General features: G+C 36.1%; 2 protein-coding genes across 10 annotated transcripts; both read right to left on the bottom strand.

Moving 5' to 3' along the window:
• Window positions 1-287: 287 nt before the first annotated feature.
• Window positions 288-11,550, bottom strand: LOC107805293 (B3 domain-containing protein REM7). 9 transcript variants are annotated; one of them, XM_075253381.1, is made up of 8 exons: window positions 8,196-9,321; window positions 5,001-5,304; window positions 2,927-3,069; window positions 2,550-2,778; window positions 2,260-2,334; window positions 2,087-2,161; window positions 1,106-1,337; window positions 288-602 (listed from the first exon to the last, which is right to left on the bottom strand). In XM_075253381.1, the coding sequence occupies exons 2-7, from the start codon at window positions 5,122-5,124 to the stop codon at window positions 1,294-1,296; spliced, it is 690 nt and encodes a 229-aa protein (XP_075109482.1). In that variant the 5' UTR covers window positions 5,125-5,304; window positions 8,196-9,321; the 3' UTR covers window positions 288-602; window positions 1,106-1,293. The 9 variants fall into 9 exon arrangements, with proteins under 9 accessions (XP_075109482.1, XP_016484783.1, XP_075109480.1 ...); XM_016629297.2 differs by lacking the exon at window positions 8,196-9,321 and adding an exon at window positions 6,246-6,435; XM_075253379.1 differs by having other exon boundaries at window positions 1,106-2,161.
• A 1,404-nt stretch (window positions 11,551-12,954) lies between these two features.
• LOC107805296 (putative late blight resistance protein homolog R1A-3) lies at window positions 12,955-26,477 on the bottom strand. Its single transcript, XM_016629302.2, is given in 7 exon segments — window positions 12,955-13,208; window positions 14,401-14,496; window positions 16,644-17,712; window positions 17,715-19,311; window positions 20,708-21,301; window positions 21,393-24,271; window positions 26,402-26,477. Coding segments are annotated over 4 exon segments (2,856 nt in total). The 5' UTR covers window positions 20,818-21,301; window positions 21,393-24,271; window positions 26,402-26,477; the 3' UTR covers window positions 12,955-13,208; window positions 14,401-14,416.
• Between the last annotated feature and the right edge of the window lie 1,069 nt (window positions 26,478-27,546).

The following is a 27,546-nucleotide window of genomic DNA, read 5'->3' as shown; positions in this document are numbered from 1 at the left end:
TAGTGAAATCTCACAACTGGAGTCTTGGAAGGATAGTGTATATACAGACCTTACCCATGGGCGTATCTACAGTATAGTGTATGGGTTCCCGCAAAGCCAGTAACTTTTGCGTAGACCCTATATTTTTATTAAAAAATTTACTAAATATCTAACTATGAACTCAGTTATTATGGTATATTAATTTGAGATTGCGACAAGAACCCATAAACTTCAAATCCTGGATCCGCCTCTGACATTACCCCTATCTTGTGAAGGTAAAGAGGTTGTTATTAATAGACTCTCGGCTCTTTCAGATAAGAAAATTCTATTAAAAAGAAATACAACTCTTTCTTGAACTATATATAAAGAGATCTTCCCCTCCACACAAAAGTAAGTTTTTTCTCAATTCATCATAACCAGCACAGATGGTGCTGGAACTGTACAATGCATTTGACTATAACAAAAACGTCTGCAGAATTTTTTGCTGATATATTAACTAAATATATATACTAGATCCAAGAACATTATATTCTTCGATGCTCGTTTTCCTTGCCAATCACCAACTGCTTCTTTACATTGTCAATGACTTCTCTGATGCTTGGCATCCTTCCCAGAATATTTACCTGCAGAATGTTATAACAGCCCAAGGCATTTTCTGCTGTGAATTTAAATCTTGCAAACTCAATCGTTGTACAAAACCACTATAGGATCATTGCAATCTAAAGCAGATTTTCTTCATTAAGCAATACATCCCGACAATTAAAAATATTCAAGCTTTCGTTCAAGTTCGTCTCCCGAAAACAGCCCCTCTGTCTTATTAAAGGTAGGGTAAGGTCTGCCTACCCACTACCCTCCCCAGACCCCACATGTGGGATTACACTAGGTCCGCTGTTGTTGTTGTCATTGTTTAAGTTCAAAAGTAGAGTTGAATAACATTTTCAAGAATTTCAATAGCACTAACAATAAGTGGCACAACAGTATGATACCATCACTATTATAGATAAACTTGTTTATGGTTCCATAATATCTACCTATTCCTTATAGGCGAAGTGGCAAAGAAGAAGAAAAGACATGTATAAGTTGGAGGAGGGTAATGAAATGAAAGGGAACTAATACATATACTCACAGTAGAAATGCGCTACAGGTATTGTGCCATTGTCGATGAGTTCAAATTTATAAGTATCTCCTACTTGGACATTATTTGCTTCTCTGAACTGTCGCCATCCCCTGGTAATTGCAAAGTGATGTCCCAGCGGTCCTACCTGCACTGGCCATAATCTCTGTTTCTCATCTCTGAGAATCATCTGACGACATTTATTCGCCAAGCCATTTGATTTTGCAAAAGCCGCTGGAAGATACTGCTCACATTTATCCCAGTATGTTATGGATCAATGCCGCGTTATCACAAAAAAGAGAAACTACTACTGAAAAAAGGGCAACCTGGTGTACTAAGCTCCCGCTATGAGCGGGATCCGGGAAAGGGCCGGACCACAAGGGTCTATAATACGCAGCATTACCCTGCATTTCTGCAAGAGGCTGTTTCCACGGCTTGAACCCGTGACCTCCTAGTCACAAGACAACAATTTTACCAGTTACTCCAAGGCTCCCCTTCTAAACTCAGGGGCTGAGCTAGAGTACCGGGAGCGGGTTCGTCCGAATCCAATAGCTTTGATTCAAACCTTGTATTTATCTTCAAAAATTAATCGAATATGTACAAATTATTAATTTAGAATCGAGTAACTTAAAAGGATTAGAATCCCGAACCTAAAAGATTAAAATCCTAGCTCCGCCTCTGCTAAAACTACTACCGAAGATCTTAACTATTAAGGGCTTAACTAAAGTTAATTCAAATTACTTTCGAGGGAAGGCCTGCTGATAAAATAAGGCCTAATAGTAGAAATAAAATGAGGGTTAGCATTAGCAGATGTTAAAGCACGGACTCGTGCTTTTGTAGCAGGCATATCTGAGGTCTTAATCCTTAGGCCTGTTATTCCTTTAATAAAAAGCACAAGAAAAGAAAAGAAAGAAGAAACATTAGAATCAGAAAAATGAAAAGAAAAGATAGGGTGTTTGATACAGAAACAAGGATTTGCTCTTGTAACCAAACCTCGAGTGGAAACTCTTCTAGCATCCAACTTAGGCTTCTTTCCTTCGCGCTGACGTGATGCATTTGCTCTCAAATCTAGTTTTAAAAATTGGAACAACAATTTCAGAACTGAAACTGGAGATGAATTTAAAAGACAACATATAGCAACAAGGATTTGCTCTTGAAATTCAGACCTTCAGTGGAAACTCTTTTAGTATCAAAATTAGTCTTCTTTCCTTTGGGCTGGAGTGATGCATTTCCCATCAAATCTAGTTTTTAAAATGAAATAAAATGTCAGACACTGAAAATGAAGAGGATTTAAAACCAAAAGAAGAACATTATTGAAACAAAACAGAATCGTTATAGGCATAATTCAAGAAAAAAGATAAATTTCAAAGGGTAAAGAAATGATAAAATAATGAAATTAAAAAAAAAGGGGGAAGTTGAACTAAGTTTAAGAGAAGTGATTAGATAAGAAACTTGCCGTAAACTTTCAGTATAGGGTTCTTTCCATTTGCAACTATCTCGAGCATTATCTGATCTCCTTCCTTCAAGCCATTCGCGATGCAGAATTTACTCCATACACCTCCAATGAAGGTATGTGAGCCAGAAGAATATAGACTAAACGTCCAAGACATTTGTTCATCCCTTATTGTTATCGTACATTTCCTGTTCCTAAGATCGTTTTCTCGTGCAAATGGTCCCGGAAGTTGCTGAAACAGTTTATAATCAATTGCACAAAAACAGTTCATCTTTATGCTTCACATTTTGATATTATTATAGAAAAAGTAGTTCACCATAGCAAAATGAGTTCATCTTTTCGAGTGAAACGAATGAATTATATATTAGCTTTGAACTTACCAGAAAACTCTTTGAAAGGCAATATGGTTTGATTGTGTAAATGAAATAAGGGCGATCAAGAGGCATGTCCTGTGCAGCTTCTACATTGGGGAAAGCCTTGTGTGACGACTTGATGTTGAGCTTTGGTTTTTCTGTTGTATTGACTAGTTACACAAAAAGAATATGTAAAAGATACGGAAAAATACTAGATATAATTTATGAACAAAAGGACATATTTGTTTATCAGTAAAAAAAGGCAGCTCAGTGCACTAACATTCCCTATGTGCGGGGTCCGGGTAAGGGCCGGACCACAAGGGTCTATTGTAACAATAGGACATATTAATAGTTCAATGACGAAACCTGTGTTGAGGTCCATCTTGCCTACTATATGCAGATTTTTGCTTAGTAAAATTGCTTTTCAATCTATGAGGTTGATTAATCTACTATTTTCAAATTCTAATACACTACATGATCATGTGTTAATTAAATTCAAGGTGCATAGCATTCCTTGTGTAACACAACATTCATGAAAAGAGGAAAGTCCTTGTACCGTTCTCTATATTATTTATTGCGCTTCAGCATGTAGCAGATCTTAGCATAATATTTTTCACCGTGTAAACTTCAGTGGTGGCAAATTTCTGTCATAACCATGGAAGCATGACAGACCAAACGAATAGACATACCGTGAAGGCACGAAAGTCCACAAGACTGACAGCCTTAGCAGCTCGTGTGCCCAGCACTCGACAAACATACCTTACAAGCAACTTTCATACCCACCTCGCTCAACTTCATCCTCATCGCTTCTGACTATGTCAAATGTAATGGCCTTAACTTTCACGTCTTTCGACAGATTCCTTGAACCAAGGATCCATTTCTGCATTACTTGTTGGCCGTTACTATCTGTGCCTCTATAAAAGAGGCACCTCCGCCTCGAGGGAGGGCATCAAATATGATCTAATTTAATCTAATATGACTAGCTACGAGCTAATATAATTAAAGCTAGCCACACCCTGCAACTTACACCTCTCTTTTCTAATTTTTCACATGCTTCGCGGCTTTTATCTTGTTAGTCTCTTCTTTCTTTGCCTTAGGCCCAAAGGCCTTGGACTCGAAGGAGCTTGAAGAAGACCTCTAAATCTTTACTTTTTCTTCTGTTATATTTGTGTTACTTTCATTGTGCTTAACTTTATGATTATTACTTTATTCACAATATACACTCAATTAGTGGTGTTAGAGTACTAATTTTTCCTACGATTTCTGCGGTGATACTAATATTGTCTCATTTTTGTCTTTTTGTTTTCTTGAGCCGAGGGTCTTCCGGAACAGCCTCTCTACTTCTTCGGGGTAGGGTAAGGTCTGCGTACACACTACCCTCCCTAGACCCCACTAGTGGGATTTTACTGGGTTGTTGTTGTTAGTGGTGTTAGAGCAGTCTCCTTCTTGTAGAACATATTATCATCCACATAGTCTATCAGATCTATAGGAAACCTCAAAAGAGACTGTATTAGCTTTTGTATTACAATCAGAAATTGGGATAGAACACTTCCACCACCAATCAATATGTTAGAAATCAGAGTTTATAATGCCCAAAGACATGGCCTAGTGGTCAATGAAGTTGGAGTAGAAACATGACCATCAGGTCTCACGTTCAAATCCTAACGGAGGCCAAAAAAATATTAAAGTGATTTTTTTCCATCTGCCTAAGTCTTGACGAGTAGAGTTATCTGGTACTTGTGTTGATGGGAGGTAGCAGGTAACCACTGAAATAGTAGAGGTGCACGCAAGCCGGGCTTGACGCCACCATCATAAAAATATTAGAGTCTATTAAGTGCGAACAGTGGCGAAGCCACATAGTGATAAGGGTACTGTGTATAACAGTATATAGGTAAAATATTACGTTTTAGAGGTATATAACACATATCGAACACCCTTTGTTGGAAATTGTTTTCACTTCTTTTAAATTTGAACACCCTTGGGAAAATTCCTAGCTTCGTCACTGAGTGCGAATACTATTGACTCTCTTGGCATAAGGTAAAATTTAAGAAATTAAGAATGAAAATAAGAAGAGACATGAAATAGAAACCAAATACCAAACCTTGTGGTGTGATTTTCTTGCAAGAATGATCCCTCTCCTCTTCTCCTTCACTAACTCCTTGCAGAGGCTGTTCATATTCTCTTTCACACTTACTTGAACCAAAGATTGAAACTTCAAACTCCATGTTTCCTTCATGTCTGAACACCAAACAATCTCCCAACTGCAAATCATGTTCCTCTGCAAATTTTCCCCAACCCAATAGCCGTCCGTTCACTTTTACCACCCACTTCTTACCTGCCCTTCTCAGTATTGCATGTTCTTGATTACATCCATTCAGATACTTGGAAAAAGCTATGGGGATTTTCTGCAAAAGTGGAGTATTAGTACTATTAAGTATTTAAAGCATTTCAATACAGAGTTTAATCGTACTAGTATTTTATCACTCTTGAAAAAACCTATGCAACTAATGATTGAAGCTATTCACAATAATATCCAAACCCCTAACAAAGATTTTTACAAATCAGTTCTATCAACTCTAACTTTAATAACTTGAATCCCGTCAAGGCATCTTTTCAATTTCACTTCTCTGTGTTTTCTTTTTTCTTTTATTTTTTTGTCGAAATTCACACCATATAAGGTCCATTAAAAGAAGTCGCACTCTCCAGAGGAATTTCTTCATTCACAAGCCTTGAACACGAGACATCTGTTTAACAGTGGAAGGATCACACACATCCTACCAAATCACTTTGTATCAAAAAATTTCTCTATTCCCGTAACTCGAACATGTAAAATTGCACTATATAATTAGATAAATTTTATTTTTTATGTATATATACATATGTGGAATATTTTAATGTTCAATATTTTATATTTTAGCACCCTTTAACGAAAATCCCGACTCTGTCGCTATCCCACCACATCTTTTGACCTTCTCTGCGTTGCTTGTACAGTGCTTTGACAAGATAGATTTCAAAAATTCTTTTTCCCTTTATCCCACAATCCCCAGTTATATAAAATAACAATAACAACAATCAACAGCAACCCCCAAAAAATCAAATCTTTTTCTTGCCAGCTCTTATAGTATGCATACGTAGGATTTTTTCCTTTAAACTTTCTTTAAGAGGACTTTTGCGGTAATGGGGAAACTAAAAAGTTCATGCTATATCCTAGGAAAAGAGTAAGTAACAAATAAAGAGAGAGAAATATGGAGCTTTTTGTACGTAGACATATGAGATGGAAAAAAAAGATGTAAACCAAGAAACAAGAAAGTAAAACAATGGAAGAAAAAAAAGAATTAATACTCACAATTCCATGCTTAAAACCTGGCAAAATAGGCTTAAAGAAGTGAGGCTTTTTTGGAGGAATTTTCATCATCGCTGCCTTTGTAGCATACAAGGAACACAAGCAAACGATGAGTCTATTCGTATGCTCTTAAAGTAACGAAATTGACTGAACGTTATATATATTTTTGTAGTAAAATTACAAAATTATTTCTTTCTCATGTTAAAATAGTTTCAATTTTAGTCGTTGTAATAGTTACCAAAGTTTAATATATTAACTTTTAGTTATCTTTAAAATGACCTAATAATATAAAATTGCACTACAACTATGTAGAAGTTAAACTCATGTATTAACTTATATTTATGGGTTTTGAAAAGTTTTTACACTATCAACTATTTTAACCAAAAATATGTTGCTATGGAATGGTCGAGTAAACAGATATTAATTGTTTTGCCTCGTAAAAGTGCTGGACGATAGCAAAAATTTCTTCGAATTTCTATTAGTACATGTTGTTCCCTTACTTCGATTATTTTAATTTATTGCTCTGTTATTTTTCTTTTGTTACCGTTCTTGTTTTCATTAGTATCTACATGACCTCTTCACTAGTATTTTTTATTTTCAAGAATTGCTTTTTTTGAGTCGAAGATCTATTGGAAATAACATTTGTATCTTCATAAGGTAGGGGTAAAGTTGTGTACACACTACCCTCTCTAAACTCTACACTATAGAAATACACTGAGTATGTTGTTGTTCTTGTTGTTATCTTCAATTTCGCCAACTGCAAGGTACTGTACTGGACATTGTTAGAAAACTTTAACAAAGGATTAAAACATCCTTCCTTTGTACAGTGGCTGACACTTAAAATTCATCAGTACTAACTACTAAGATATGCCACTACAATAACTCATGCCATTCTACTTTAAAGAAAAAGTTATATGATTCCTACCAAAAGTCTTATATTTATGCCATTAGTGTACAGAGAAGAGGAATAAAAGCAAAACAAAGTAGATGTGTATATTCTGTTGACGGATACACTAACAAGAAACTACATTTATGATGCCTTAACAATACAGTTTCGCTCACTCTAAAAGCCTTAAAATTAAGACGTTTTTACAAAAACTTCACAAAAAAAAAAAAAAGAGTAAGCTTGTGACACGTTCATTAAAAAAAATCTCTTTGTAGCCAATAATTTATTTTAAAATTGATAAGCTTAACATAAAAGCAGAAAAAAATAACAATAACTTGGTCCCGGCCATCTACCAATATACTCACAATGATCGGTCATACTTGGCTGCGCGAAGGCAACGTGTAATGTTCTGAAGAAGAGGTTGTATATTATAATCCAATAGCTACTTATTGCATAATAAGACACTCAAGGCAATTCTTTGCTTAAACTTTACAAACAGACCTGAGGATTGGAAAGGAATTATTGGTAGAGACAAGGGTAGAACATTAACCAAAGATTTTACTTTCTCCCAGTAATCATTGCACATTTCCACCTTGTAGACTTTCCTTGTTCTTAGGCAAGGAACATCTGAGACTCTTGTATCATACAAAAGTCTAAAGACTGCTCTATATGAACCCCTAACTCAACTAGGTATGTTATAACATAACTAGCTCGCACAATATCTGCAATGCATAAAAGTTGTTTTCTTCAACAACGAAAAACCCAGTGAAATGACAAACCAAAATGTGCCCAGTGTCCGCTAACACTTTCAACAGCGTAAAACTTCCTACAACCTAGTGAAATTTGAAAGATTTGGTAACGAATGAGAGAAGATTTTGTATTATCATGAGCCGGCCCATTGTTAAATCTCAACTTACAAGGCATTTACAATTTAAGAGCATAACAAACATTTGCTCACACTATAAATACAAATAAAACACATTGTATTGGCCGGACAAGAACTAATCTAGCAGTATCGCTACGAAAAATCAGATTTAACAGAAAATCAGATACATGATGTACATTACCGTCTCACTCAACTGGAAATCCTTAAGATAAACTTGGTATTATCCAAAGTGGCTGAGAGAATGCAAAGGCAGATACATTTTCCTGAATAAGAGGTTGCATCCCGCCATTCTGAATATTGTAAGTACCCATATCATAGCCATGTACTGCATTGTAATAAACTCCAGAGAAGTCATCTGTGAAGAATATGCAATTACTCTCACATTCTGGGTAAGCACAGCAAGAAATTGAGAAGGAATGATTGCTTCCTACAAAAATAGACCAATCACCCAAAGATTTCACTTCTTCCCACTTCTCATTGTAGACATCCAACTTGTAAATTTTGAAACTCCAAGTGCTTAGGCAAGGAGTATCTGTGATTCGTGTATCAAACAAAAGCCTCATTACGGCATATATTTGACCTTCTAGCTCGACAAGATATGTAGTAACATACACCAAATTATCCATATCGCGAGATGGTGTGAAAGCTATCTTCTTCAAGAAAGAGCCAGCGAAGTCCCAAATCAGAACTTCGCCAAAAGTGTCGATAGCATAAAACTTTCCATCATGACATATGGCATCATCAACATGGCCACGGATGGAACTCAAGGGAGTCCAAGCAACGTCACCTGGCTTTGCAAATGCCATCTTCCAATTATCAGAATAGAGAGCAAAAATTACACAATCTGATGAAGACGGACTAGCAGATAAGATAACTTTGGAAACAAACGAGTCGCGAAAGCTCTTTCCTGTACATATCAGAGTATTCAAATTTTGGCACTTATTCAGTGGTGGAAGTGAAATTTGGACCCCTGATAGTGGATTTAGCAAGTGCATATCAAAATTGGCACCTAGAGTGACCAACCAACCATGAGAAGAACCCCAACAGCGTTTATCTAGAACACCTGACAAACAGATATCATAACTCTTACATTTGAAAGGACTATAGAACGTGCGCGAGCTTTCATGTGTCCTCTGAGGAAGCATCAGCCAAGGAAGGAAAGAGCACAAAGAATTGCCATTTTGTAGAATACCAGTTCTCCATGACTTACAGACTCCACCAAACCGAACCCAGTCTTCGACAAAATGCAGACGACTAGCAATTAAACCCAAAAGATCCACTGGCAACTTCGACCAATCTGCTGTTAGCTGGAAAAACAAAAGAAATAAAAATTACAGAAAGGAGTATTAAAAAGGGCAGCCCGGTGCACTAAGCTCCCGCTATGCGCGGAGTCCAGGGAAGGGCCGGACCACAAAGGTCTATTGTAAGCAGCCTTACCCTGCATTTCTGCAAGAGGCTGTTTGCTCAGCTCGATCTCGTGACCTCCTGGTCACATGGTAGCAACTCTACCAGTTATGCCAACGCTCCCACAGAAAGGAGTATTAGAACTTGTAAAATCTCTTTAAAGAATAAGTATACTAAACATCTTATTGAAATATCAGTGATATGCCAGATGATCAACTAGCATTCTAAATCTCTGATATGTCAGACTAGTTCATTTCCCTTATTGAAATATCAAAACTAACTACCCAACCAACCATAGGTGTGTCGGCGTGGAGGAAAATGTTTAAAATAATTGTCCTCGAAAATGTTTTACCTTATAAGATCGTGTTTCTTAAAATTCATTTTCAAGTGCTCGGCCGGATATGAGAAGTTGTTAAGACATGTAATCATACAAATTGTAGGAATATTATAAAAATCATGTTCTGACGATATTACAGAGCACTAAAAGTTTGCTAATAATGTCTAAGTGTTAACAGATGTGAGTGGTATAGGGTTGGAGTTTGATATTGATAAGGAAAAATGACTTCTCCCACAAATAAGAAAATCTTTTCTTCCCCTTGAGAAAAGGTGTTCCATAATATAAGTTAACCAATTTCTATCATACAAAATACACCTTTGGAATTCCTTTTCCTATTCTCATTCCTCAAAGTAGTAAGTTTCCACCTACCATTATAGTACTGAACAACCGAAAGAGTCTGCAATGTTTTGCACCGAGGATCTTGCAATCCTGAAATAAATTTTAAAAAAATAAATAATTTAGACGAAACATATTGACCATGGGTAATTTCGCGAGTGGTCACTCAACTTTTATTTTATTGCACCAAAGTCACTACATTATTTTTTGTAACAAGCAAGTCACTCAACTTTACATGAGTATCACCAAAATCACTAAACAAATTTTTGTAACCAAAAGGTCCCTCATTTTTACCTAAGTATCCCAGAAAATGTTCCCATTGTTTCCTCCTAATGACCTTCCATGATACATTAAACCAAGTTAAGTGACTTTTAAAAATAGTTTAGTGATTTTCATTAATCTTAGGTAAAGTTGAGTGACTTTTTCATTACAAAAAATAGTTTAGTGATTTTGGTGTAATAAAGTGAAAGTTGAGTGACCATCAAGAAGATTAATCCAAATTAACCATTACAACTTCTAATCCTATCTCATGCAGGAACAACCTCCAACTTTGCTTCAAAAAAATACATACCATTAGCACTATAAAATATTACATAGCTAAACGGAACCTACATCTGTATATAAATATTTACTTATTTTGACCCTCACTCACTCTAAATTCTGAATTGACTGTAAAGTCTAACACCAACACCCTTATTAGTAGCCCAAGTAAAGGCTGCTATCACATGCCCTAATATAAATCACACCTGAGAGAAATTCTGAATCGGATGCATAAAAAAGGAGTCTTTCTGACGTAAATTTAACACAGACATTTTATCAAACAGTTGGGCGACAATAAGGATCTCAAATACACATCAACAATGCGCATATATGTGTGTATAAATAAATACACCCTCATTCTGAAAGTCTCTGACTCTAAATTCTGAACTAACGTCAAGTCAAACACCAACATCCTTATTAGAACCTAAGTAAATGCTGCTGTCACTTGCCCTGAAACAAATCTCACCTGAGAGATAAATTCTGAATTGGATGCATAAAAAAAAAAGAGTGTTTCTGCCGCAAAATTAACAGAGACATTTTAACAAACAGTTGGGAGTCAACAACGATCTCAAGTGTATACTTGCATAACAAAGAATTTCTTACCTGGGGAAGCAGCAATGTTTACTGCAACAGTCCTGCCGGGTAACACAAGTACACAACCAAACGAATACATCTATCGCAAGACTGAACAGATTTGCATAGTTGTTTCGATTGTGGCTTTTGATTTGCTCTTGGAAGTCATTTCAACAAATTTTTAAGTTTTAATGCGCAAAAAATAAGAAGGAATAATGAATTATACTTTAGGGACACTGTCTTCTCATGTGTCCAAAAATACAATCTACATCCCTTTGGAGTTTGGTCTAATATTATGTCCCATAAATTTGAGGTCGGTATAAAATAGCCCCCCAGATATACCCTAAGTAGTTTTGTTCCTTTAAGTTTGTCAAAATTGAAATATTTTGGTCTTGTTAAATTTAATTCAAATTATAAAATAAAATAAAAAATATTTAATGCGAACTCACATTTGGAGTTTGCTATTTTGAGTCTTTTAATGTCTGGTGAAGCTTTCTAAGGTGCATTTTTTAGTATTTTTGGTCTTTCCAGAAAGAAATTGCAATTTTTTGAATTTGATAGAATTTTCCGTAAAAATAGCACGGGCTAGCCAGTTTTCGGCCTGATCATTCAAAAATAGTCAGCGTTTGCAAAGTCATTAAAAAATAGCCACTATTTTGCTGCAATACGAAAAGTTCCAGCATAATATATTGGAGATCGGTGCACTTGTGTATGAACTTCCAGCATATTATGCTGGAACTCCAACATGCGGAAAGTTCCAGTATAATATACTGGAGTATTTTTCCGGATTTTGAACAGTGTTTTCGTTTAGATTTATCTTTACGTGAAAAGTGGCTAAATTTCGATTATTTTTAAAACTGTGACTATTTTTGAATGACCACTTGTAAATCTGGCTTTTTTTGAATTTCTCCTGAATTTTCCTAGTGGTTCTTATTTTTTTTATCTTCAGAGGAGAGGCATTATTTCAAAAAGTGTAACTCTTTTTTGTTTTAATAAAGTAAAAAAATTTATTAACAGTTATGAGGAAATCCCGTATACAAGTATAACCCCCCCCCCAAAAAAAAAAAAGAGAACCTACACCAAAAATTTGATTCTCGATAAAAGAGGCTCAATGTTCTAGTACACAAATAAAAATTAAAAAAAAAAAACTAGAAATAAAAGACTACCGTGCAATTGTGCAATTCTAAAAAAATCTAGCTCCACCTCATCGAATGTCCTCCTATTTCTCTCGTTCCAAACATATACATGATACATGATTGCTAAAGGGGCAACCTTCCCTACCCTTGGATTTTCCCAACTATGCAATGCCTCCTTCACTATTCCTGGCATCACCTATTGCACTCCAAATAAATTTAGAACCACCCTCCACATATTGTTGGCCACTTGACAATGAGATAGGATATGATCCACATCTTCGCCCGAGCTTTTGCACATGAAACACCGGTGAATAATCCATCTTTACTCTCTTGCCTATACATCCGATATATTTTTTGGTGTACCCGGCTCATATAATAACTCAACAAAATTGTAATATTCTTCTATCTCCCAATCTTGTAGGTTCCTCTTGAATCTCAAATTCCAATGAATCACCCCCCATGAGACCTACAAAATTTGAGATTATATTTCCCCCCTATTTGATTATTGGTAGTAGCTAAAATCGGTACACTTTTTATACCAAAATCTTGGTACTATCTATCCCATATAGGATGTTGCATTATAATTCTCCCCATAATTATAATCTCAGGATATCTTTGTTCCGAACCAAATGGCGAAAGTAATTGTATAATTAAGTATTATCCAAAACTCAAAAAAGCACAGCAGAAATCATACATTTAACCACATGTTAACATTCTTGAACAGAGAGAACAACTATAACAAACATGTGGAGCTGCTCTTGTCAGTTTAATTGTCAGGAGTTCAAACCCAAACTCTTCTTCAAGGGGCCATCAATATGTCTAAACTATCTAAACCAAGGTGATTCAAGAAGTGAGCATTTAGGGTAACCTGCAGATGCAAATAGAAAAGATCATGTGTGACTGTCATAGTAAAGTAATAGTTCATGTAGCTTATACAATGAAAAGAAACCTAAATATAATATAAAGTTCCGAGGATTTAAAGGCTGTAAAAACACTATAAAATCAACCATCCCCATAGAAAAACGAATGCACCCCAGGCTGAGACAGGGTATATATGTAGCAGGCCTCGAGTAAGTTCATTGCTAACTAAACTTTCATAAATGCATCTAGAAAAGCAAGTGGAGACAAGCTGGATTAGAGCTTCTTCAAGTGTTGGGGTAATAGGTTCTCAAAGACTAAAAAACATTCATAGCATATGCATAGAGAATAGCAAAATGGTTAAAAGAAAACAATTATCCACCCATATTATCCATCAAAAAATGGATTGGATAATAAGCCATTTAAAAATGGGTCGAATATGGATAAAGAACCATATTATCCACTTAGAAAATAGATAACCAATGGATAACTAATGTGTTTAACTTTCAAATTTGTAAAGTCTCAAATTGGAGTTTCTTAAGTCTGGAAGATTAGGAATTCTCTCATAAGTGATCATATTTAAGAAGCTATGGATAATATGGATACCCATATTATCCGTCGGATAAACCCGTTTTTATCCGTCTCGAATATGAGTCGGGTCGGATAATTTATCCGTTTTTTTATTAAAAAAATTATCCGTTTTTGACCCGCTCATATCCGACCCGGCCCGCCCGTTTGCCACCCCTACATATGAATATCAACCAACTTTTGTGAAAAAAGGTTGTGGTTACTTTAAGTTTTGACATCAAGAATCTTTGTTAGCTGGTTAATGGCTGAGCGGTAGTGTGAAAGAGATTGATGATGAAAAAGCAGTAGTTGCACCGACATTTTACTGTAACTTGATGTAACTGTAACAAAATTGTACATGAAACGCCTTCTGGCTAATTAGTGTTACTAGACGAAGTTTTAGTCAATGAAGTTAATTTTGAAGAAGACGCTGTTTTGGGATATTTCTCTAGCTTCAGTGATTAATACAAACATGCAATATGTTCTAGCACATCTAATTCAACCATGACGATAAACAAGTGAGGATGCAAATCAGACCAAGCTAAGGCATATTGCATTTCAACTATATTGCATTACTTCAAGTTGTTGGGCTCGTATTAAGCACGGGCTATGACACATCTATGACACAAGTTTACCTTAAAACCGATTTGCTCAATCTTCCTCTGAATCTTCATCAGTCTCTTCCATAACTTCTTCTGTTGATTCTCCAGAATCTTCATCAGAATTTCTCTCTATACAATGGCCATTACAAGTGAATTTTCAGTAAGTGTAAAGTGAAAAGGTGAGATATAATCAGAGTTGGAAACTCATTATACCACATACATATTTTTAAAAATATTTAACATATCTAACTTCAAACATATATTGGTCAGAATGTCCCCTGATTATCATAGATGTAGGAGACTGATTTTTTTTAATTTCAACAGTTCATATAGCACCCTTTCAAAAGGGTTGTTGTTTCTATTATATTTCTATCAGAAAATGTCCCAACAATTTGAATTTAGCCTTCATTCTCCCATTTTTCAACTTAAAATACACAATGTAGTTTAAAACTAAGTTAAAATTGAGAAAATCTATTGGAAATGATAAAATAATATCTCATTGCTATCTTAATGTCGAATGTTGACCAATCAAGAAATCTAATGTTCAGAAGTTGAAAGCAGCAGAAATGAGGATATTGAGATGGATCTGTGGGCATACCAGGAGAGATAAGATTAAGAACGAGTATATTAGGGACAAGGTGGCGTGGCTCCTATAGAAGATAAGTTGCGGGAATCGAGGCTGAGATGGTTCGGGCATGTGAAGAGAAGAGACTCTGATGCCCCGGTTAGGAGGTGTGAGAGGTTGACCATGGTGGGTCAGAGGAGTGGTAGAGGGAGACCTAAGAAGTACTGGAGTGAGGTGATTAGGCAGGACATGGTGTTACTTCAGCTTACCGAGGACATGACCCTCGATAGGAGGACGTGGAGGTCGAGGATTAGGGTTGTGGGTTGACAGGCAGTCTAGAGTTTCGTCTAGGCATCCCAGTAGTATTAGTACTAGTCTCGTATTTTTCTATGCCTAGCCCCTTGCTATTTCATATTGTGTCAATATTTCCACTTTCCAACAAGACTGGATCTATTTTTATAGTGTCGTATTCTTAGATATATGTTGTTTCACGTATCTTCATTTGTGCCCATGTCTAATTACCGATGGGTTTCAGAAGCTTAAACATCAGTTGACTTTTCTTTTGAGCCGAGGGTCTTTCGGAAACAACCTCTCTACCTTCATTAGGTAGGGGTAAGGTCTGCGTACACTTTACCCTCCCCAGACCCCACTTGTGGGATTCACTGGGCTTGTTGTTGTTGTTATTGCTATCTTAATGAAAAGGTGCAATACTTAAATTATGCGCATTGAAAGAACAAATATTTCGACCAAAGTATTTGATTGTTTTCGATTATGTTACCATAGAAGACATTTGGCCCCTGAAAACTTACTTCCTGCGCAGAGACGGATTCAGGATTTCAAGAGGATAAGTGCACTGTTGTAAAAAGGTGCATCTAGAATTTACTTTTGACACGTTTAACTTTAGTCTCTTACCATGAACCCACTATACTTTTAAAATTATAGGTTCAAAATTTTATATATATATATATTTAAAATTTTAGTAGGTTTCACATATATTTATACTCTATGCTGGAAATAAGACCGTTCGAGGGGAGATTTGAACCGCCAATTTCACTTGTAATGGTGCACCCACCCAATAATAGTTACACCATGAGAGTCTTTGAGAATGGATGCACATACATATTTTAAGTAATTTTGAATAAATATAACATTATAGAAGTATGCTTTCACGTGAAACCCATATCGCTCAAGGTGGATACGCCTCTGTAATCCCGGGTATTTAATTCTCTTGCATATGTAGATCTTGAGCCTTCCTAGTCACTATTGAGCTAAATTTGCACTTATTTTCTCATAATGCGTCGGGATGCTTCCTTTCGATATGGTTAATGGGCAAAGCCTCTAAATATACAGGTAAGACTATGAACTTAGATATGTAATGAACTTCATTATTGCCATGAATGAATAAGTAAATAGCTAAATTCATAAAGTAAACAAGTTTGATATAAATATTAGATAAGACATGCAACGATTGTTATACACCATTTCAATGAATCTATATATCATAATAAAAGGCCCTAACATGACAATCACATATAACAGATGTTATGAACTATTCGATTTCCTTACATTATTATATTCAACAATATAGTAGTTATGCGCAGAAAAACTTATCACAATCAACAGTTTAATTCTTATCTATTGATTTAACACAGTTCATCAGAGTCAAACTTATAATGGCTGTTGAATATTCATTCAAAATTATTTTACTTACCTCTAATTTTGTCAAAGGCATAAACTTTAAGCATGTTGTTTCCCAGACTCTCTAATTGCTCTTTCCGGATCAGCTCAGCAGAATTCACAAGGGAAGGAGAACACTGATGTAACTCAATGAGCTGCAGTGTCATACTATCTGCAAATCCTTTAGGAATCTCTTGTAAGGAACTGCAATTTTTGATAATTATGCGCTCAAGGCATGGGAAATAATCATCAGTGGCTCTCCAATAGTCAAGATGCAACTTCTCAAGAAGCAAGAATTTTAATTCAAGAAACCTAATCTCTGTTACTTCCCAGACAGTTTCTCCTACAATGTCAATACCTGCAAAGGCACGAGCCTTCAATTGGAGCACCTCAAGTTTGGGCAACTTGCTAATGATTGCCATGTCCTCCCATGGTAGAAAAGTGCGACAAAGTGTCAGCTTCTTGAGATTTGGTGGGAAATAACCCGGACATGGAAGCCTAAGAAACAAACCATCTGGTTCAGAGTTGTACGATGCAATACTTAGTGCCTCGAGCTCATGTAAATATATAAGATTATCTAGGCATTTGGGCTTCTTGTAAAAATCGCTTGTATTGCCACCAATTCCCAATTCCTTCACTTTCTTAATCCCTTCAAATGTTTTCTTGGTGCAACAACGAGGACTCATCCCAGAAACACTTTGCAAGTTTTCCAAAAAACAGTACTTAACATCGTTGGCTGATACATTTGGAGGAGAATATAAATACATCCTTGTAGAGTGGAGATGTCTCAATTGAGACATCTTCCAAATTCCATTTGATAAATATATGGTCCCACTGAGTTCTGGAATATATTGGCGAAAAATAAAAGTTTGTAAGTTCCAAAGTTTGGAAATTGATGTATCTTCTGGAATCTCAACGGCTGTCACAGCCAAATACCTTAAAGAAACTAAGTGTAGTATTTCACGAGGGAAATAATCGAATCTCAATGTCTCTAAGTCCAATACTCTAAGAAGTATGAAATGGTCTAGTTCTAATTCAAGATGCCACTCTGTTATGTTGGAAGAAATATGAAGAGAACGTGTTTTGTTGTGAGTAAGATCATCAAAAAAATGAAAGAAAAACAACCTCGCTTAGGATGAACTGACACCCACCGACGACCTTGAGAGGAAACCCTTCTGGGTCCTTCATAAGTAACTGGATTTGCCATGTACAAGAGATTCTCGCTTTCAGCTTCTCTCAAGCATAAATCATGGAGAAGATCATGAATCCTGCATGTCTTGATTTTGCCAGCCAAACTCTGCTTGCTAACAACAACTAGACTTTTATCAATAAGATCATGTAACAGATTAGCAGCTACTTTTTCCAATCCCTCAAGCCCCTTCAGCTCTAAGAATCCTTCTGCAACCCATAATCTAATCAACTTCTTCACAGAAATCTCACTAGCTTTTGGGAAAACTCCAAAATACAGAAAACAAGCTCTCAAATGAGACAGAAGATGATTGTAGCTCAAAGAAAGCACTCCTGAGCAACGTTGATAATCATCAAGGTTTACTAATGAGCTGACGCTTTGAGCTACTTTCCACCACTCGTCCAGTGTCCTCTTGCTAGAGAGAGTCCCTGCAACCACAGAAATCATTAGTGGTAATCCTTTGCAATTTTCCACAACTTCCTTTGCGACATCTTCAAATCCAATCGGACAGACTTTTTGGTCAAACGCCTTTTGGCAAAACAAATTCCAACTTTCCTCTAGCTCCAGGAAACGCATTGGAAAAGGATCCTTAGGAAAGCTAGCATACTGAGCAACCTTCATGTCTCGAGTAGTCAACAATATCCTACTTTTATTACTATATTCTGGAAAGCATAGTCTAATCCCATCCCAGGCTTCCCTGCTCCATATGTCATCCACAACAATCAAATACCTCCTACCCTTTAAGCTTTTCTGCAAGCGATCTGCAAGTGCATCATCGCTTACCTTATCAAGCATTTCTTTCACCCCAATAGCATCTTGAAGGAGGCCTAGAAGTATCCTTCTTAAACTGTAGTCCTTGGACACAGTAATCCATCCTCGAACATCAAAAAAGCTCATAATTGAGGGATCAGAAAACATCTTTTTGGCAAAAGTTGACTTACCTATGCCACCCATACCAACAATGGAGATGACTTCCAGTTGAGACGAGTGTCCCCTAAGTTGATCCCGCATGAGCTCTTGTTCAATGTTGTACCCCACCATATCATTTTCGATGGTTGAAACATGATATTGTGCTGAACTGGAAGCACCAGCTGAAATATTATTTTCCCGCTGCTTGATGAACCACTCCTTAACAGAATCAATGTCTTTTATAGCTTGTTGCATGATCTTAAGAAGCCTCCCATGGGCCTTTGTTGGAAGGTTGAAGACTCGTTGCAACATTTTAAGAAGCGTCTTCTGGGCCTCTCTTTGAATGCGCGACTCAACTTTGTCTTCTACTTCTTGTGCTAAATCTTTTACTTTTTCTTGCAAATCCTTTGTTGGTTCATCATCACTATTGTCAAGAAGCTCTTGCAAAGATCTAACCTTCTTGTAGAGTAATCTCAAATGCTCTTTGTGACCCTCTTGAAGCTTTAAGCTGGATTGTGAAATCAGGTGTATTGTTCCCAACAGAGAAGTTACAGCAGCATAAGCAGCCATCTCTCTTGCTACTCTGGGACGTACCTTCAGAGATCTTCACAAGATTTTGAATGAAGAAATTTGCAGAAAATTGGCTCTCAAAAATGATAAGTTTGACTACAGCTAAGTATATCAAGAGGTGGTCAGTAATTGTTAAATACTTCTTGAAAATTTTACTCTAGTTTTCTATTATGGAAGCAATTTTCACACTGGAAACACTAAAGTATAATAAATAGGAGGAGACCCGTACTACTAATTACATTGTAGTCAATATAGGTGGTTTTTCAAAACAATTGTTAAGTTTCCTAGAGCTGGGCAGTGACTTTTTCTTGGTTTTGATCTTTCATTTCAAAAGCTGAAGACTTGAGAATCTTATGTCCTAAATGAAGCTTTCTGCAAGTCATTGGCACAGTGTGGACATGGCAAAAGAAAATAACAAAAACAAACAAAAGAGGAGGCAAATATGCAATACATAGAGTCTATATGTTCACACACCACTTTCTTTATATTGAATGCTTTTCTTACTTTGCAAATATTTTTTTTCTTCTATATATATATATATATATATATATATATATATATATATATATATATATATATATATGACAAACAAAATCTTATTCAGCCTCACATGTTTTCTATAAGGTCTCAACAACTAGAAATCTAGAATATTGAAACATTGAAGTTAAAAATATATATACTAATATTGCAATAGAAAAAAGATGCTATAAGAAAAAAAGAAAAGAGATGCTATATTACCTGCTTTAAAAAAATGTTATAAAGTTAATTAACATATTGAAATAAGAAAGTTATATGTGAAAGTTCAAGGGAAAGGGGAGGGGAGTTTGAATTGCACTGATTCATCTCAAATCTAAGATCTCTTTTCAAAATTTGTTTCCAGTCGAATGAAAACTTTCAGTGGACCACTTTGACGAAGTTTTAAAAAACACTTCTTTCTAAATCTTTTTCCAATAATTTTCAGAGGGATAGTTCAATAAGATTTGATTTATAGATAAAGACCAATATCAGAAATGCAGAAATAAAATAAAGGTGACACCAGAAATTTTATACTGGTTCGGATCACCAATGTGGTGCCTATTCCAGTTCCTTTGACTCCCATGGGAGTTGTATTACTCCTCTGTTTTACTCAGTCACAAGAAACAAGTGGTTTCACATGGTCACCACAAATGTGTGGTTTTTACTTGCACACCAGAACGATTACAAGTTGGTTTGTACTTGCTCACCAACAACGAAATTCTCTGACAGTTTTAACTCGCTCAGCACCCAACAATTACAAGAAGTAGAAAGAAGAAGGGGAGTTTCACAGCCAGTTAAATTCAACAACCGAGTTTCGATCTTACAGCATTACAACATTAAGGTTATGGTGAACATTGTGAATAAACTCAGAATGTACAATCTCTACAAAGATATACAAGAGGATAGAAAGAAACCTTTCATATCTGCAAAAGTAACTACAGAGTTTGATCTGCTCCCTTTTATACTCGAAAGCCTTCAATCTCTCTCTGCAGCTTTTGAAATGTCTTCCTCGTCCTTCGGGCATTTTTTCTTGGAATCAGCTTAGTTGACAATATTCTCTTCCTTCATAACTTGTAAACATGCTCCTCTTCATTAATGAAATTTAAACTCTTGCTTTCTTGCATGCCTTCTCGTGTCGTGAACTTTTTAAGCTCTAACGGCATCATTGAATGCACTTTGATTACAACCTGCATATCTGAACTAGGTTTGCATGTGAACAGTCCTTCTCTTGGGTCTTCTTGCTGACTTGGCTGTACTGTTGTCTGGGTGCCTTAGTAATGTTCTTTGTCACGTGCTGATTGTATCTTCATATATTCCCTTGATTATTTCTTTTGAGTAATTAATGAAGCTGCATCTTGCTCGTCCTTACCAAACTATTCGAACCAATCTTCTTTTCTTGTCATCTGACGTGGTTTACAGAGTCTCTCATTCAGCTCGACATATTTTCATCATCTATCCAAGTGATTCATGTTCCTTTGTGAGTTAGCTTGTTATCCAAACAGATTTTCCTGTCAAGAGAAAATAATGTTAGTCTTTTCGAAATATTAGAATATCTCTTTTTATCATTATCAAAATACTTCAGAGGTTAACAATCTACACCTTTTTTATGATGACAAAACTTCTTCAGAAACAATTGAGGAGTGGTGATTGGTGAGAGCAGTTGACGAAACTTTGCTCTGAGTTGATGCTTCTCCCCCTAAATATATACATGTGTCTCTGACTTTTTCTGTTGATGTATAAACTGTGTCTATCCTGGACATTAGATAATGTGTCCACTTCTCTCCCCTTTTTTGTCATTAGTAAAAAGGAGGATTAATCACACAATGATCTGTACATTGTTCATAACAATCACCTGTCTACAGCGGGATCAATAGATTGCAACCATTTAAGTTTCCTCAACTCAAAGAGAGAAGATGCTGAGAAATTAAACGGTTCGTGAAATCTGTAGCTTGTAACTCATGCAACCAAAATAAAAGACAAGAATCCCAAGTAATTAATATGACGACGAACAAACTTTTTATACGTAGCTAGGTTTCATTAGATGAAAACACCAGGTAGGTGCTCAATAATTATGTACAGGTACAGGGCACGACTCCATTAGCATGTACAGGGCCTATCAGATCCATCACAGATTCTCTGTTATTTCAGTTAAAGAATTGCTTCTTCAGTGGCTCCAAAACATGTGTGTTTCCTCTCCGATAAACTGACCATGGAATACACAAGAGTACTGTTCTCCATATTCTCTTAAGTTGCTTCTTTACAGTAGGGAACCTAGATGAAGTACTAGCCATCTATCAGAGAAAAATGAACGAATAGATCTTGTAGGATACCCAAGAAATTATTCGATTTCTTCTGAAAAATATGATTAATCGTCTGTTTTCTCATTTTCCGCGAATAGCCGAGGCATTGAAGAATATCCAGAAAGGCGTTTCAGGAATCGGCCTGATTCTAATCATCTGCATCTCGCATTCAATGAATAGCTGGGACATTGAGGAATATACAGAAAGGCATTTCGTGAATCGGCCTGATTCTATCTTCTTTCGTTTTGTTTGAAGAAAGGAAGGATCCAAAAGAACCAATCTTTTTTTTTCATTTGTTGAATCTCTTTCCAGCATAGCAGAGCTTCCTTCAATGTGCACAGAAGAGTTTACTGTATCCATGTTAGTTAAGAAAATAACCAGCATATCTGCTATGATGTGTTGCAATTCAGAAATAGAAGAGTTGCTGGTGACAAAATTTTGTGTCATTACAATCCATGAGAACTCCAAGCTGCTGCTTCAGTCGACTCACTCTCAAAAAGATATAGACAATACATAACTCACCAATATTCTTTGGAGATGATTGGAAGTAAAAGAAGGAAAATCATTGACTTTATCCATTGGCACTCCCTAATATGCATGTCTCCTGTTTCTACATGGACCGATAAATTGCAACCTTACAAGTTTTCTCGACTTGATGATAATAGGTGCAAGGAAAATTAACTTTTTGATTTAGCTTGTCTATCAATCAACCTGTTATAAGTAGCAATATCAGGTATAAACCCCAAATCCAACATCTCTTCCACCAGAGCTTCCGATTCCTTCTTTTTACCCTCCCTCTTAAAACCTGATATCAAAATATTGTACGTCACAGCCTCCGGATCCAAACCCTTGTTTAAACCCAATAACCTCATCTTATTCGCTTCCTTCGCTCTTTGTGCATCACACATGTCACTAAGTAGACAATTAAAGGTTACACTATCCGGAAGCATACATTCCTGTAGCATTTTCTCCATAATTTCATATGCTTCATCAATCCTTCTTGTTCTCCTTAAACCTTCAATCAAGGTTGTACAAGCGATTAAGCTTGGAGAATTCCTGTTCCTCCATAAGTCATTCACCAATTCCATTGCTCTAGCCACATTCCCTTCACTACAAAGCCTCTCAAGTAACCCAAAATAATCAAATGTTCTTGGCAGCAACCCTTTCCTTGAAAAGTCAACCAATAAATCGCACGCTTTCAACATCATTCCCTTCCTGCAAAGACCATCAACCAAAATCTCACAAGTCACTGCCGAAATCTCCCATCCCATCTCAGTCATCTCATAGGCCATCCCAATCCCCTCTTCAAACTTATCATCCAAAAGAAACCATTTAATTAAAGTATTAAAACTGACTACATTTGGTGCACATCCATGAGTTTTCATCTCCTTAAACATTTGCAAAGCCAAGCCCAATTGCGAGTTCTTACAGTACCCAGCAATCAGAGTATTGAACGTAATTACATCAGGCTTCACTCGTTCTCTTATCATCCTATGATAGAACTCCAGAGCCTTATCAAAATGCTTAAACTTCACAAATCCATGAATTATTATATTGTAAACAGCAACATCAGGCTTCCCATCAATCGATCTTCTCATTGTGTCAAAAGCTAACAATGCATCATCAATTCTACCAGCTTTGCAATAAGCATTAATGGCAAAACGAAAAATAGGTTCAGTTTTGGGGCAAGAGAAAATACCATCAGCACACGGGCAGGGATTAGAAGCAACAAATTGGAGGAGAGAAGTAAGAAATTGGAGGCGGTGGGTGATGGCCAGCGTGCGGACCATCCACTCGAAGGTGGAGTGATCATGGCGGAAAGAATCAACAGAAGCAGCATAGTTAAAGAGGTAGAAGTCAAGGTTAGCGAGGACAGGGTGGTAATGGACGTGATTCTTGAGGAAAGAGAGAAAATCTTTGGCTGTGAAAGAAGGTTTAAGGTGGATTTCCATGAGTTGGTTCAGTTGGTTTTGGGCAACAGGGGTGAGGTTGTTGGTGGTGCACACTGAGGAATCTATAGTTCGCAATGCAAGAGGTAACAGTGAAGTCCGATCAGAAGCGGTTTGTTTTGGAATGGATCTGAGAAATTTCTGAAATCCCATTTTTCTGTTTGTGCTGCGTCCCTTGGCTGAATTTACCGTCCTTCACTTCTCCAGTAGCTAACTTTTCATGTAAACCCTGTAAAATGAAATTATGTCATTCTAATATCAATATAACAATTAGTTACTTTGATGTGGAGATTGCATTAGCTAGATCTCTAAGAGAAAACAAATTACTACGGTATTTGAAGGTTTATCAACTCCAAATCATTCCCTCGAGGCTAGATGTCTTTTGTATCTTTATAATTGGCATTACCTTTCCCCCTTAGATTCTCCTGACAACTTTTTGAACTTCGTTAGCTCCCTAGTACTAGAATAGTCTCTTTGTAAATGAGCTAACAAAGTCTTTTTTGCTTCCATAACTTTTGTATTATTATGCATCTTCTTGATGCCAGCAATGAAATCTATTATTACTTCATCAACAACAACAAAAAACAACTAATATTGACCCACTTCTGCTACATGTTAGAACTTCAAAAGGCCCAAACGAAGCAATCAAAGCAAAAATATCAAATTTGGTGAACCTAGAAACAACATCATTGTGATCAACACATGGTCCCAAGTATATGACATAAATATTATAAATATACAATATATCACAATGTCAAATCACACAAAACCAACATGGTTCGATCTAGCCATTTAGACTATGATGCCTCTCTAGTCACTAGTAAGTTCGATTCCATCTTTTTTTAAGGAAGCAGTCATTCCATGTCAGAGTGAATATTATTAGCTCTGAACAAAATAACCACTTTAACTATTGTGAAGAGTCTATATGAGAAGTCAATCAAACAAAATAAGGTTCCACAATTTCATAGATAAGCTTCAAAACGCGCAGATGTCTCACTAAATTGTACTCATAGTTCAACGTAAATTATCTTGACAGTGAAAAATGCAGAAATACTTCTCAAACTTATTTCAAAAATAAACTAGCAACAGTTAGACTAAAGAACCAATATCATGTCGCCTACAGAAGCATATTGGTATACATTCGAGCAGGAATAATAACTATATTACCAAATTAACTAAGAATTAGCTAAAATCAGCACATAAAAGGGCAAACTTGGTACCATAAAAAGCAATAAGAATGTATTTGAAAGAGCACCAACCAGCTTTAACCTAAAGAATGGCAAAAGAAGAGAAGGAAAAGAGATCATTCGCAAATTCTGGATATATGTGCTTAACTTTTTGCCACGTGAAGTTTCAGTTGCATAATGGAGTGTGAAGCTTGACAAGAATCAATCTTGTTAACAGCATCGAGAGCTTCAAGAAGGCACTCTATTAGTCTAATATGCTTTTCCAGACTGAGCTCTATTGACAAAAGATAGAATAACATTTTCTTTTTGATAACCAAGAAATCCCCGAGAACACGTAGTGCATGTTTCAAAACTCGGTGGACAACCCCCCCCCCCCAAGCCCACCTTCTCCACTTAAATAACCAGTATTTTTTTTATTTGCGGCAAGGATCAAACCCGTATGGCACCCCTAACCCAAGCTGAGCTCTATTAATAAAAGATAGAATAACATTTTTGGTGATAACCGAGAAAGTCTCGAGGACCTGGGGCGCAAGGTTCGGTACTCGATGGATAACTGGGCCCGTCCCTCTTAATACCAGGCGTTTGTCTGTGGCAAGGATCAAACCCGTGACATGAACCTAATCCACACAGTAGCAACACTCTTACCAGTAGACCAAAGCCCGGGGGCGTAAAAGATACAATCACATTAGACCAATTTCCTCACAAGTTGTTAAAAGACTTGCGCACCTAAGAGTGTATCCTAATAGTCAATAAAGTGGGCGGAGAACCATGAGTTCTCAAGTTCAAAACCCACAGAAACAAAAAACACTAGTTGATTTCTTCTCATCTGTCTAAGCCCCGGTACATGTGCTGAAGGGAAGTACCAGATACCCGGTGAAAATAGTCGAAGTGGGCACAAGCTGGCCCCGAACAGTAAAAAAAAGCTCTCTTAAGCTTAATGATTATATTTCATTTCGGAATGGAAATGCATTTTTATTCATCAATTTCACAGAGGAAGAGAGAAGATTCATTTCAGTTAAACCCATCGTGAAATCCCTGCTATTACACGATTCTTCAAAATTGCAAAAACCCAACTCAATATAGTTACAGATTTCAATCTAAAGGTGACAAAATTGGAACAATAAAGGCCAACAAAATAGAGGATAAAACTAAACTTTGAACTACGCCAATACCTTGAATGATAAGATTCAGGTGGGAAATTCGGTCGCCAAAACCTCAAAATCTCCGACTTCTTCGAGTTTCCAGCACATATTGAAGCTGTATTAGGTTGTCGAAATAACTACGAATGGAACAAAGCCAAATGACTTTGGGTAACCTCTTCTCAGAATGACATAATCAGCAAAAATAAGGGCATAATAGGAATTTGTCAGAGGTGGTAAGAAATTCTGTTTGCAATATTAATTATTAAGGCCATTCTAACTTTAATCAATAGAGCAGGCTTATAAGTAACATTGTGAAACATTTGCCAGAAATCTTCTTAAGGCGTAACAAAGAATGTATTTCGTTCTTAAAAACATTGCAAGTATACAGAGAATCAACTCAATACAAATACAATTAGCAATAATATATACAAGTAAAAATTTTTTGAAAGATCAATTTATAGAGCCACAAGAAGTTCTTATGATCCCATTTTGACCAGTTAAGAGCCCGTTTGGATTAGCTGATTTGAAGTAGCCGATAAGTATTAGGTGCTGAAAAGTACTTTAAAGTGCTGAAACTGATTTAATAAATAAGCAGTTATGTGTTTGAATACAAGTGCTCAAATTGATAAGAAATTGTTGCAGTATTTGATAAAAAAAAAGTGTTGATAAGCTCTTTTTATGTTAAAATGACTTAAATAACCTTAGAACGGTTTATACTTATAAGGGCATAATTTCTTCAAAATTTTAGATTCCATATCGATTCAAATACAAAATATTCTATTTGTCATTTTATTTTAAATACAATTGTGATTAGATAAGATAATTTTTATGATAAATATAATTTATTTTATAATAAGCATATAATCATAAGTTATAATAATTAATAAATTGACAAAAATTTCTCAGTAAAAAAATAAACCTAAATAAGATAACATATTTGAAGAGAAACAAACATTGTCTTCATTACCACAATACTTAAAAAGTAATACACCAAAAATTTGATATATCTTTGTTTAATACACAATCATATAAATACAAATATGCAAAGGAATAGAGAATTTGCTTACCTTAAATAGTCAATGAGAATTGCAGGCTTAAAAAGGCGGGGAGTTTAGGTTGAAAGAATATGTGAGGCAGTGAGTATCAATGTAGGAATTTTGTTGTAAAATGGAATA

The sequence above is a fragment of the Nicotiana tabacum genome, chromosome 5, assembly GCF_000715075.1.
Source record: "Nicotiana tabacum cultivar K326 chromosome 5, ASM71507v2, whole genome shotgun sequence".
Classification (NCBI taxonomy): domain Eukaryota; kingdom Viridiplantae; phylum Streptophyta; class Magnoliopsida; order Solanales; family Solanaceae; genus Nicotiana; species Nicotiana tabacum.
Note: the sequence above shows the minus strand (reverse complement) of the source record. Positions and strands in the feature narration are given on the sequence as shown.

What these genes read in the sequence shown, in the direction of transcription:
- LOC107805293 (XM_075253376.1), bottom strand. Translation starts at nt 6,314, where the DNA reads ATGATGAAAATTCCTCCAAAAAAGCCTCACTTCTTTAAGCCTATTTTG. An exon ending in CAGGTTTTAAGCATGGAATT is followed by an intron (nt 5,305 to 6,245) that starts GTGAGTATTAAT and finishes CCACTTTTGCAG; the next exon opens with AAAATCCCCATAGCTTTTTC. An exon ending in CCCTATACTGAAAGTTTACG is followed by an intron (nt 2,335 to 2,549) that starts GCAAGTTTCTTA and finishes TTTAAAAACTAG; the next exon opens with ATTTGATGGGAAATGCATCA.